The following is a 13,841-nucleotide window of genomic DNA, read 5'->3' on the forward strand; positions in this document are numbered from 1 at the left end:
ATGCAACGTAGAGTAGATGTATTCCCATCCATTTAGATTGAATATGGTATTGATGACGTAAACAATAATAAGGATAACGCCAGTGAAATGATGTGAAAGTTGAGAACTAGATAAGGACTGGATTAAACCTGATTCTGGTGTCCAATTTGGCCCCAGGTGTGTCTGTTAAAACAGACGGAGAAAACTTCTCTCTAGCTAAGCTTCCATCCACTTGTCAACTGAACTACTGCATTTGAAGTTCGGTAAAAAAAAAAAAAGAACTAAGGCGAATAAAGCTGGTGAAAGTGTTGATGCTTCATTAAGACCAACGTGCAACCTAGCTAACAGGTGAAGAACACACCAAAACCACTAGCTAACTTACTTTAAATGTGAAGAACTATAGACCAAAAACAGGCTTACGTGAACTGACAACATGAGTTATACGACTTACAGTTCTCAAAGACGCACACACACAATCTCAGCTGGTTATCCTCTGGACAGCTTGTCTCTTTTTCATTTCTCTCACTCTTTTCTCCGTGTGGCGCGCGCACCCGCTCGCGGTGTGGCGCGCGTGTATGCGCTATTGTCCGACATGACAACCTCTTGTAAAAACTAAAGTAACGAGCCAATTTTGTAAAATGTAAGGAGTAGAAAGTGCCGATATTTGTGTAAAAATGTAAGGAGTAGAAGTAAAAAGTCGCCACAAAAATAAATAGTAAAGTAAAGTAGAAATATCAGAAAAATCTACTTGAGTACAGTAACGAAGTATTTGTACTTCGTTACTTCCCATCTCTGCATTTAAAGGTGTCAACTTGGACTGTATTTGCAAAATTGGCCTATAGACCGATTACGATTAATGGAAAAAGTAATTCAAAAGGCAAAACATGTCTTAGTAAGTTGAAGATTTTGGGGTTTTGGATTGTGACATCTGTTTTAACCCTCCGCTGGTGTTGTCAGATTGTGATCGTGGAGGTCCAGGGTCTGAAGTCTGTGGCTCCAAACCGGATTGTTTACTGCACCATGGAGGTGGAGGGAGGAGAGAAGCTGCAGACAGACCAAGCTGAAGCCTCCAGACCGCAGTGAGTTCTACTTCTTCCCCTCTCGCTCCATTCAGTGCCTCACGTAGGCCACAGATAGAATACATGTATTACATATATACACATACCTTATTTGTATACATATTGTATATGTTTTTGTGTCCGAGTGACTGATGGGAACAACACTCTTTGACATTGGTCCAGCATTAAGCAAGATGGCTGCTGTCGGCAGTCAGCGAAACAAGCTACGATGTGAGTTTATAGGGCTTTTGTGCAGCTTCAATTTACGTTCACACAAGTGCTTGTTGTGCCGTTGACAGGCTCAAAATAATATATAACTGTCTGACAACATTATGGAAAGGATTTCTAAGGAGGTCGAACTTTCCTGTAAGAGAAGAGAGAGAGAGAGAGAGAGTAAGAGCCTAATTTTTAAACATAAAAACATCTGCCAAATTGCGTTCGCTATAGCAACCAGCCTCCATTTAAATATACAGTCATTTTAAGATCATAAAATACACTTCATTCAAAGTCGATAGAAACAAAAAACAACAAACAAAAGCACTTTTCGGGTCGTCTTTCCACTTTTCAAACCATCACAACTCAACGATAACAGTTTTGGTTGAAATAAACGTATAGTTTAGTAGTTTTCCACTTCAGAGCGGTTTCTCGTTCAACAGAAAAAGGTTTTAAAAAGTTCTATATCTGTAGGGATCCCTTCCATAATGTTGTCAGACACTAGAAAGTGTGTGTGTGTGTGTGTGTGTGTGTGTGTATATCTGAGCCTGTCAGTGGCAGAAACAGCACTTTTAGTGGACATTTCCCCAGAGAATTACATGACAGCCAGGTTACAGTGTTCACACTTAATACTGGACCAGTTGCCGTTCCTATCAGTTGTTTGCACACTAAAACATAGGAAAACAGGGTCCAGGTTGAAAAGAAAAACAACCGAAATTACCCTTTAAGATTCCCTTTTACTGCATGCTGGATCCGCCTGAATTGGCTCAGAAAGGACTTGATTGTCACCAAATTCTTTTGTTTGCACACCGAAGTTTAGGTGATCACAGAGAAACTTTCCCTCTTTGATAAATGAACGTGAAACCTAGGAATTGATCAATTCATCAGCCAGACATCGCTATCCACTGATATTCACCTTGTTGACCGGCCTTCCCCGACAGCAGTGGCAAATGTTTATCTGTTGTGGTGCATCAATTTTGCGCCGTCTTAACGTTGTTTTGGTTGTTTGCGGTCGGACCCGGACAACAGTAGCTAGCACATGGATGCTGCGTGCACGTGGGGTTTGTTTACCAATGTAACGGAAGGAAAATGTCGCCTGTGTGGGAGTATTACACTGTTTCTGGAAAAGATTTGAAAGATAGCCCTGTTTCGGCATTTAATATGATTCACAAAAAGGTTTTTGGGAGTAGGTAGTTGGATAGTCACTAAAAAGGCTTTTGGACGCTGAGTCACCTATTGCCAATCTCTAGTAATAAGAATTGGACAACATGAAAGTGGAAATGATCGCCCACGTGCAAAATTGACCATGGGTGTGAGGGTGAGAGAAACTCAAGAAAGAAAGAAACGTGGAAATGAACTTCCACGTTCTAATTTTAAATTTAGATTTCATCCTGGCTGTTGGTGTAATGTCATTTTAACGAGTATGTAATGCAAGTTTGATGAGAACTGAATCTATTGATTCAGCAGTACAAACACTACGATGAGCCGCCGTGAGCGGTGTCTCTCATCCTCCAGTAAAGGCTGAGACAGCGAGAAGACGAGGCTGTTATGTAAGAGGGACGGGAGCCAGTCTCTCCTCGCTGCATTCAAAACAAACACCCGCTGGTTTCTGGAAGAAAGCCCAGCCCAGCTCAAACTCTCTTTATGGTTTGGCTCGCGGTCCCAGTCCGACTCCTGATGGTTTTCATTACAGCGGAGTCTCACCGGGGACATGCTTTATGAGCCGGTCTGGTCTGATTCCAGACTTGTGGCTCCCGTGAGCCCCCCCCCCCCCCCACCCCCCCACATCAGAAAACTCTCAGACGGATGAAAAATGTAGACAGCATTTCTATTTTTAGGTCTTCACCATTAGAGGGGAATAAAAGGAAAAGTTAGTTCTGTGGGTGGCGCCAGGGGAAAGGCTATGGAAGGTACATTGAAAGGGTTTCTCCTCTGGAAGGGGGCCGCACTCGGCTTTGCATCACACCTTCGGCTCCACTGAAACCATTTGATTGGCTCGCCATTGGTTGGGCCGGTGAATGGGCGGGACTTTAAGGTTATTTAACTTGTTTTACAAATATAAAACCTTTATGTTTTTATATTCATAATACACAGAGTAAAAGTGTTCCTTGTCTGCAGGAGGAGTCATATTAACAGTTAACAACATCTTTTGGACCACAATAGACGTTTTTGTTGCAGTACTGTGGTTGGACACAATTTTAGCTCTTTCAATACACGCTTGGTAAACATGCTTAGCAAATGGACACGGCATGTCGGACTCAGTTTGTCAGGCTCAGTGGTACACTGGCAGACTTGGCTGGACTTTCTCCGTCCGCTAAAGCTACAGTAGCTTGTGAGCAGAGAATCTGAGTCTAGCTGAAGCTTAAAGTACAGCTTAGCTTCAGTAAAGCAGTTTTAGTAGGGAGCCTAAATCCCTTCGATCCCTTGGCCCTGCAGTCCCATGTCGAAGTGTCCTTGGGCAAGACACTGAACCCCGAGTTGCCTCCAGTGCTGCGCATTGGAGTGTGGATGTGTGTGAGTGTTTATCTGATGAGCAGGTGGCACCTTGTACAGCGGCCCCGGCCACAGTGTATGAATGTGTGTGAATGGTGAATGTTTCCTGTAGATGTAAAAGCGCTTTGAGTAGTCGTTAAGACTGGAAAAGCGCTATATAAATACAGCACATTCACATTTATTTTAACATAGGGGGGTGTATACTTATGCCCCTGTATTTTAACATAGGGGGGTGTATACTTATGCCCCCTGTATTTTAACATAGGGGGTGTATACTTATGCCCCTGTATTTTAACATAGGGGGGTGTATACTTATGCCCCTGTATTTTAACATAGGGGGGTGTATACTTATGCCCCTACAACAAGAAATGTACAGTACTGTTGTTCAACCCTGAAGTGTCAGAGGCGATTAAAAAAAAAAAAAAAAAATGGATTTATGATTATAATCAAATGAGAATAGAATCTATAGCTTAAGCGTATCACTGCAGTTTTATTGTGTGAACGCTGATTCGGCAGCAACTCCTTTAACATGAGACCCGGGAACACATTCAATAGCATGCAACATTTTTGGCACTAGACCATGATGCTACAAGACCATCATGGTCCAATACCGAACCATTGCCAGCTATTACACTTATCCTTGCAAGTTAGACTTTATTCTTTTGAACTTTTGAGTTGTAAAATGCATTAGTGAAATACATCGCTCACTTACAAATAAAGAAAACCTCCAATGAAAGAGCTGATACAGGCATCTGTTTTGGATCTTACTTGAGGAAAATGTCACTTTACTTTTCTTTCACCTCTGATCAACACGGTGTGCAGCCTGATGGCGACTGATTATTGCTCAGGGATGTTGGGGGGGGGGGGGTCCTTACGGTAACGAGGCTGCCCTTTCACATGCTCCAGCTACTTCCAGTGTCCCCCCCCCCCCCCAACAGGCCCTCAGACCACCATAATTACCAAATGGAGCCAATTAGAGGAGCACACAGTCACCTCCCAACCTTGTTGGTCAACAGGGATCCTGTGCTGAAACCCGGCTCCTCTGTCTTCCTGTAACCTTCAGCCAGCGGCACATTTTCACATCCCTCATCTTCAATAAAACGCCCGCCCACTGACATCATAGTTAACTATAATTACAGGGACAACATGATTAGCTGTGATTACAGCGTCGCAGTTGTAGCGTAACGGCTTTTTAATCACCGAGAACCTTTTCATTAGTAAAACCCTTATTTATGCTGAAATGTCAAGCGGCTGTGAATCGTTTAAAGGACCGCACCGCTGTTTCCTTATGTTTATTCCAAATATACAAAGGTACTGTAAGGAAGTACATTGATTTTTATAGAGCCCTTTTCACAGATAAAGATCACAAAGTGCTTTACATAAAACCTACGCGATGATACATATCAAGAGACAGAACACAATTAAAGTCCCAAACGTAATACAAAGAAAATAAAGTGCAGCTAACAGGTCAATCAAAAGCCTGTGTTACATAGCCTGATAATTACTCCAGTCAGTTTTCCTCCAGGCTAATGGAAGTGAACCTGCAGAGACTGCAAAAAGGCAGAGAATCAAACCGGTTCATGAATTGAATATGTTACATTTTCCAATGCAAATCATGTTTGGTTATTAATTATTTTGCCTGTATCACCTCCGGCATTGCTTCATACACACAAACTAATTCCTCTTCCTCCAGAAAACTTTGTGAAACTAAAATGGGTTTCAGTTTCAAATGTAGCCCGGAGCATTTGGATTGTAAACAGATTTTGAAACGAAAACCCAAACAATGTTATCTACTGGGTACAAACACAAGCTGATGATGAAGTGCACCGAATCTACATTTTACACTAGTACAAATGAGTTTGTACTACAACAAACAAATGAAATGATAGTGTCAAAGCAACAAAGGGACTCAGCTGCATCAGCTGTTTGCTTTTAACTATCTTACAAAATCAGGTTTTCATGTTTTTTTTCTGACCATAATTCATAACCAGGGTTCCAAATTAACTTGTTCTTCCACCATCCAAATGGCTAGTGTATGTTCAGATTGTACTAGCCACTGAATTATTACCATTTTTTTGGCTGGTGTGAGGCAGATCTACCAGCCACTTACATAGTTTACCAGCATTTGGCTAGTAGATGGTGCTAATTTTGAACCATGTTCATAACGCTCATCAGGTTATTGTAAACCTTATAGTAACACTCGAGTCTCACTGAGGTCATCTGTAGAAATCCCATGCCAATCTACGGAGCCCCCTAAAGGGACACGGGTATCTTTGGTTTTCTTGTGCACAAGAAACTTTCTCGTGAGCATGCAAAAGTACTCCTAAGAAACCAATCTAAGGCTCGCAAAATGATGCTAACAAAGGACTAAGAATGTTTAAATTTCACATTCACAGCTCCGTTTATCGCACTGTTGTGACGAAAAGAGAGCTGAGCCAGAAGGCAAAGCTCTCGGCCTACCGGTCAGTGTTGGTTCCCACCCTCACCTATGGTCACAAAGGCTGGGTCAGGACCCAAAGAACCAGATCCAGGGTACAAGCGGCCAAAATGGGTTTCCTCAGGAGGGGGACTGGCGTCTCCCTTAAAGATCGGGTGAGAAGCTCAGTCCTCCGAGAGGAGCTCGGAGTAGAGCCGCTGCTCCTTCATGGTGAAAGGAGCCAGTTGAGGTGGTTTGGGCATCTGGTAAGGATGCCTCCTGGGCGCCTCCCTAGGGAGGTGGTCCAGGCACGTCCGGCTGGGAGGAGGCCTCGGGAAAGACCCAGGACTAGGTGGAGAGATTATATCTCCAACCTGGCCTTGGAACGCCTCGGGACCCCCCAGTCGGAGCTGGTTGATGTGGCTCAGGAAAGGGAAGTTTGGGGTCCCCTACTGGAGCTGCTGCCCTCGAGACCCGATACCGGATAAGGGGATGAAGATGGATGGATGGGTGGATTCACAGCACATCAGTTAACGGATACATTTTAAGTTACCTACCTTTTAAGTTTATTGATCACCAGTGTTACAAAAGTAACGCAATTAGAGCAACATCTTCCGTTTTAATGTAGCGTAGAAACATAATGTATTACTAATAACGTTTTGCATATATTCTACCAGTTGTAATCTCAGTAAAGGGAGTTACAATGCTTTTTGACCCGAAATGAAGTGACTTTTTGTTTTGTTTTCAGAATTCCCCAACACTCACCATGTTGTCAATCTCAAGGTCCAGAGACCTCGTCCTTATAACCGTCAACATCATGTTATCACTCACCTTTACACATGTGTCACATACATGAGGGCAGACCTGTTTTAATCGGTGTCTGTTGTCTGTCTTACAGATCGGCTGTCTGCGATTACTTTAAAAAATGCTGTGTGTGTGTGTGTGTGTGTGTGTGTGTGTGTGTGTGTGTGTGTGTGTGTGTGTGTGTGTGTGTGTGTGTGTGTGTATGTGTGAAGTGAACACACCTTTTCGCACAATGTTGCCTTGGAAACTGAATATGGAGCTCGGCATTGCTTCTCGCCCTCAGCAAGTGAAGGGGTCACTTGTCATTTGTGCACGACACACGCCGACACGGAGACACGCTGTGTTGAAATAAAAGCATGTAATCGGCGGCGCGTGGCTCCCAGTGTGTGTGTGTGTGTGTGTGTGTGTGTGTGTGTGTGTATAATGGCCACGTTCAGTCATCCTGAGAAGAAGGCTGTGCTCCATTACAGTCTCTGCAAGGTGAACCACAAGTGATCGTTCAGAGCAGCCTACACTGACGGGACTGCTCGCTGCCTCGGGTTCTCTGACTGAGACGTGACATTACAAGGTTGTTGGCAAAGTTTCCACGGAATGAGCCCAACCTTCGACCCTAAATTGGTCAACCCCAAAACTTTTGACCCTTTCACACAGCCTGTTCATGGTGGAACTGTTGCTTCTGGAACACCAGCACCCATCTAAACCCAGACCGGGGCTTCTTTAGGCCGTGTTTGGTTCAGTTTTATGCTGAGGTATGGCAGATTCACTGTGTAAACGTGGCTTTTTATCTGCAGTTTCAACAGTTTCACAGTCAAGAGTTCCCACATGGCTGCTGTCAAACAATCTGTTATAACCTTCAGTGGGCTTGTTTTGCTATTACTGCGGTAGTAACTTACGTGTTTGGGTTACATTTGTAGCCTTGACTGAGGCTGTGCTGTGATTTAAAACTGAGCACACACACCTCACTGGGCATTGTGCATCCATCTGAGGACTTTTTTTTTTTTTTTTTTAAATCTTACTTTCTTTTCATGGAAGAATTGCTGCTTTTCTCTCTTTTTTGAACATTGTTGCAGATGTCATGTTGTTCGAACGAACTATATCGAAATGGTCAATAGATAAATCCATTCAGTACAACATACATATTTTCAGATATGTGTGAGATGAACAGTTGCACGCTCTGGCTGGATTAATACAAACCCACAGTGTCTGTAAAGAGGATTTCGTTCTTTCTTTTCTCTCTTTCAGGTGGGGGACTCAGGGAGACTTCACCACGACTCACCCTCTGCCCTCGGTCAAAGTGAAGCTGTTTACAGAGAGCACCGGGGTCCTGGCTCTGGAGGACAAGGAGCTGGGCCGGGTAAGAGTCCGCCTACCTTTTAATCTATATCGACGACATTCCTCTTCCGGGATGGCTTCGTTGTCGCCGGAAATTCTGCCGGATTTGACACTTTTCAGCCGGATGTCCTGTCGCCTTCCTCTTTCTATGTGTTGTCATTTTAAACTCCGGTGGATTCGTTTTTTTAGTTCCTTTCCCGAGGCTGTTTTGCCGCGGCACCATGACTCCGTCTGGCGCATAATCCCGCCCAAGACAATAGTGATTGGTTTAAAGAAATGCCAAGGAGCCAGATCACGTTATTCTCCCGTCCCGGGATCGTGTGGACTCACCAGACCCTCCTCTGCAGCGCTGTACAATTCACCGCTGGTTTTAGATGTAGATTTGGAAATAGTCAAATGTTCTCCACAGATAAGACACCGGTCTACTTCCTGAAAAACAGCATTAGTACTACCAGTGGTCAGTGAAAGACAGCTGATCTTACTTATAGCCCTTTAGGGTCGGGGAAAAGGAAAACATTGCTGTCTTCATTAAGCTGTTAAAGCGCAGAGACACACAGAGAGAGTTTGCTTGATATTCATCGAATGTATTCACACCGTTAGCAGAAATAAATACAAATAAAACCACCAACTGATTCTAATTGGATGATGAGGGGCGAAGTCAGCAAGTTCAGAAAGTCTCAGACGTCCTTCAACATGATTCATACATAAGATGAGATGAAGGCAGACAGTTCTCTGTCCGTGTGTGTGTGTGTTTGTGTGTCTGTGTGTGTCAAAGTCTGCTTTATTGTCAATTTCTTCACATGTCAAAACATAGAAAGAAATCGAAATTGCGTTTCCCTCTATCCCACGGTGACAAGACATTTATAACAAATTAGGTCCACAGACAAACATAACATTCAAGTAAACAACATAAAAAAGTAAAAATAAGAAGATCTATACAATGAGGAAAATTTGTGTGTGTGTTTGTGTGTGTATGTGTTTTGAAAGCAAACAGATGAAGGACACTAAAAACAAATAGAGGTCAACTCAGTGAGCTCTGGCTGCCAGTTAGACTCCCGCCGAGCTCACAGCTGCTGTTTTCTGTCTGTTGTGAAGATGAGAAGAAGTTTTTTTTAAATATGAAAACGCAACACAACCAGGAATTCTCTGATGTGGGATTTTGGGGAAATACAAAAGGGGTTGCATTGCATTTCCACCACTAATAACCGTCAAAATGTGTGTTTTAAGGTAGAAACGTAGTGACATGGCCTCCTTCTGAGTGCAACATTCACAACGTTCTCTTTTCCCCAAATTTAAAATCTGTACGCCTCCAGTGGATGGAAATAAAAATAATTTATTTTGAAGGAAACAGGAAGCCAGAGCCTGCTGTGTCGTGAAAAACTGATGGCGCCGGTGCACGCCTACAACAAAAACTTTGTCTAAACATATTTGTCTGTGGGGATCTAGAACAGAGACATCCTGATCATGTGAATGAGGATCTGGAACAGAGAGACACTCGGTATCCTGATCATATGAATGGGATATTGTTTTATCTTCCCCCCCCCCCCCCACCCAGGTGATCATGAATCCAACCACGAACGGGCCGAAGCAGGCCGAGTTCCACCGGATGGTCGTCCCCAAGAACAGCCAGGACACCGAGCTGAAGATCAAGCTGGCTGTCCGCATGGACAAACCCCCCAACATGAAGCACAGCGGGTGAGTCTGCAGGGGTCAAACGGTCTCGTTCTTACAGCACAGTTTTTTAAAGTGGGCTCCGGGGGGCCCTAGGGGGTCCTCACGGGGGGTTCCAGGGTTCCCCAGCAAAAAAGAGGAATCATTTATTGTCGCTTTAATTCGATCCATACGTAACACAATGCATGACTGTGGTGCTTACTTTGGTCCCAGATAGGGGACAAAATCTTATCAGATGGGGGTCCGTGGTGAAATTTGTTTTTGTTTAGGGGTCCGTGACATGAAAAAGTTTAAAAACCAATGCTCCAGAAAGTCGCCAGATCCTGGGAAAAAAATCAGTTTACATCCAAGACAAATGAAGGTTAAACCAAATTGGTTGAATGCTACTGGACGATGGATGATGGCCAGTAATCAACGTTTCTGTAAATGTGCTAGCCAGCCAGCTAAGTTTCAATTGTAGTCCTTTGGCCAGATGCTTTGGGACCAGAAGCAGGAAGCAGCGAGACATTAGCACAGTTACACTTCAACAGTATCTACATTAGGGACGATAAGCCACGCAAGCAAGAAAACACAGCCAGGCAACACAGATTAAAGCCGTCTTCTTGCACCATGCAACCATGCAAAGCATTAATACATCAGCCAAAAAATGAAGTAAAATACCTCTCTCATGATGAAGAACTTGATACAATATTTAAAGCCACAGTACAGGTTAATAAGATAGTGGGAAAAGTTAAAGGGTTAACCCTAACCCTTCATAGTTTGAGTTTACCTTTTGAACAAACTTGTACATTTCTCCCGCTGTCATCGAGTCAGCATCCATTTATTTGTCAACTAGTGGACATCTTAAAATAGGAAGTCTATTTCCTGCCAGCACCTTTTCTGAAAATTACAGTTTTTTGTGATCATTGTGTAATGATGCAGAACAAACCTCTCCTTTGGCTGTGTTATTTTGACAAAATAAACGTGGAACAAATTCAAATCCAACTTCTTGAGAAAATGAAACATAATTACTAGTAAGGAACCTTCCTTAGAAAGGAAAACTCCTTAGTCTTTATAACTCGCTGACAGATAATATCTTTCTTGTCAAAGACAGGACTTTCACTCTAAAATTGCAACGTTAAAATATAAAATATAAATGCCAGTAGCTGTGATTTCCTGAGGAAACTGCTGCTGCGCAATGCGGAAATACACTACGGTTATGGAACAACTCAGTAGCAGCTTAACTTCTGGATAAATGAATGTTTTGGAGACTTTGATGTCTTACATCTACGTATTTAGTGGTCTCGATCGAGGACATTAAGGTACACGGTACGGTTTAGCCACAGTGGGCTACTCTGCAGTGTTGACCTCAGCTCTGAGGGGCTGTGCCTTTCCCTGATGCATATATCTCTAGTGCATGCTGTCAAGTTGGTGTAACACCAAGATATCGATGGTGCCACAACAGAAGATGGTCACCTAAACCTGGTCTACATCCACAACCTTCCACTTCGGGGATTGCTCTGTTGCCAATGGAAATTCCACTGGATTTCACTCATTTAGGCCAGCTAAGTTTTAGGACTCATTTAGGACTAGGCAGACCCTCAGTATCGGACCATCTCTAGTTTCCACCCACCTCCAAAAGGGGACAGTCCTTAAACCAGACCTTCCCTTATCATGCAGCTGTCTACACTCCCTGAATCTTTACAGAGACGAATCATGCATGAAAAGGTTATATTCATCAGACACTGGCCAGATATTCACTCCACCTGACCTGGGACCAGCGAATGACCAGGAGGAGTCTAAGCTGGGCCTTTGTCTCGTCTTACCACAACATGGTGCGCTATACAAATTCAATTTATTATTATTATTATTATTATTATTATTATGGTGTTTCTGGGAATTCCACCACACCAGAGTCTCGTTGGAGGTGTGTGCAGGCCGACAGCTCCACCTGCTGGTCAGAGACAGGAAGCAGAAACTCACCAGAGGCATCATCACAACACTTACGACATGATGCAATATTACTGCAATTTTTAAACATATTCTGCGATGTATTGCAATGTATTACCATCTCACTCTCACCAACACATACATAATAATAATAAACAGATTGATACTTAAAATATTGCGATACCATACTGTGCAGATTATTCCCCCCCCCCCCCCCCCCACCCCTAGTGAGATGATAACTCTGTTTTGCGGCTCTTCGTCTCCTCTCTCTCTCCTCCTGCCTGTGACCTGGTCTCAGTGTGCCATCTTGAAGGATGTCTCATTTCTGGAAATGCATCTCCAGGAGAGAGGAGGCTCATCGGTGTAGCTATGAGGAGGATGCACAGGTGTGTCCTTTTGCCGACGTTTTTTTGGCAAACTGTTGCGCGTAAGAGGCGTGAGACCCAGCTGGAGGATATAAACCACGGCAGCTCCGCCAAACGTCGCATTTAATTGACGCCGATTTGAAGTGGCGCCTCCAGAGCACGAGTGTCTCATTCTGTTGAAGGACTCTCGTCTCGCTTTCATTTGAGAGGTGGCTTAGAGAGCTGTCCTCCATCTGGGGAAGCTTAGAGACACCAACGCAGGGAGGAAGAGGGTCTTTGATAGGCTATGGGGATCAGGTTTAAAACAATTTAGGGGTCAAACGGACGAAGGTGTGTGTTGTGAAACAATCCGATGAGGTTTGAATGCCGTCATCAGGCTTGACCCTGTGAGTAGGTTCTGGAAGCAGGGGTGAGCACACGGAGAACAAACACAAGGATGTGGATGTTTCCTAACAAACAGCCGTTCATTTAGATAACACCTAGTGAGGTAAGAGACCGAGGATGGCGAGAGGATTGACTCCAGGTCTGTTGGCACCAAGAGGAAAACAGTGCTGCAATTTAGGATCCAAACTAGGGATGCACAATATACAGTTTTATTATCGGCACCGCGATACTAACTGGCGCTATACACATTGATACAATACATAAGACATATTTTAAAATATAACTTTCCTTCTTTTTGTTATGCTGCCTTTTATGTTCAATTAAATGTTCAACTTGTTCAATGAAAGAAAGTTGGAAAAGATTTCCTTTCATTTGTTTTAAGTTCAACAAGCAGTTGTTTTTCAGCAGAATACTGAAAGCAGCAGAAACACTTTAATATCTGTGTGTTTATCGTTTATCACACACTCGATGTTAAACAACCTTACTGCATTTTCTTCTCCTGTCTTACAAGACAGGACAGGGCAGGACAGGATAGGACACAACAGGATAGGACAGGACAAGACTGTGCAAGAAAAAACGACACAATAGGACCGGACAAGACAACAGGGCAAGACAGGGCAAAATAGAACAGGGCAAGACAGGGCAAGACACAACAGGACAGGACAAGACAACAGCACAAGACAGGGCAGGACAAGAAAGGGCAAGACACAATAGGACAAGACAACAGCACAAGACAGGGCAGGACAGGACAAGACTGTGCAAGAAAACAGCACTAGAAACAATAGGACAAGACAACAGCACAAGACAGGGCAAGACACAATAGGACCGGACAAGAAAGGACAAGACAACAGCACACAACAAGACAGGACAAGACAGGGCAAGATAGAACAGGGCAAGACACAACAAGAAAGGACAAGACAACAGCACACAACAAGACAGGACAAGACAGGGCAAGACACAATAGGACCGGACAAGAAAGGACAAGACAACAGCACACAACAGGACTGGACAAGACAGGGCAAGACAAGACGGGACAAGACACAACAGCACACAACAGGAACAGACAGGACAAGACACATTAGCACACAACAGGACATCAGACTGGAAAAGACTCAAAGTTATAAATAGTGAAGCAGTGTGTCTGTTGTGTAGTTCTGACTGTCTGCCAGAAGATGGCGGCAAAGCATTATGTACAAA

The 13,841-nt window shown here is 43.7% G+C and overlaps 1 protein-coding gene across 1 annotated transcript in view; it reads left to right on the top strand.

The window, feature by feature from the left end:
- cadps2 (Ca++-dependent secretion activator 2) overlaps window positions 1-13,841 on the top strand; it is a 159,242-nt gene that overhangs the window by 73,535 nt on the left and 71,866 nt on the right. The window contains exons 6-8 of the mRNA XM_034879016.1: window positions 937-1,058; window positions 8,206-8,317; window positions 9,851-9,990. Coding sequence (XP_034734907.1) covers window positions 937-1,058; window positions 8,206-8,317; window positions 9,851-9,990 — 374 coding nt within the window. The remainder of the gene's footprint in view (window positions 1-936; window positions 1,059-8,205; window positions 8,318-9,850; window positions 9,991-13,841) is intronic.

The sequence above is a fragment of the Etheostoma cragini genome, chromosome 8 (genome assembly GCF_013103735.1).
Source record: "Etheostoma cragini isolate CJK2018 chromosome 8, CSU_Ecrag_1.0, whole genome shotgun sequence".
Taxonomy (NCBI): Eukaryota; Metazoa; Chordata; class Actinopteri; order Perciformes; family Percidae; genus Etheostoma; species Etheostoma cragini.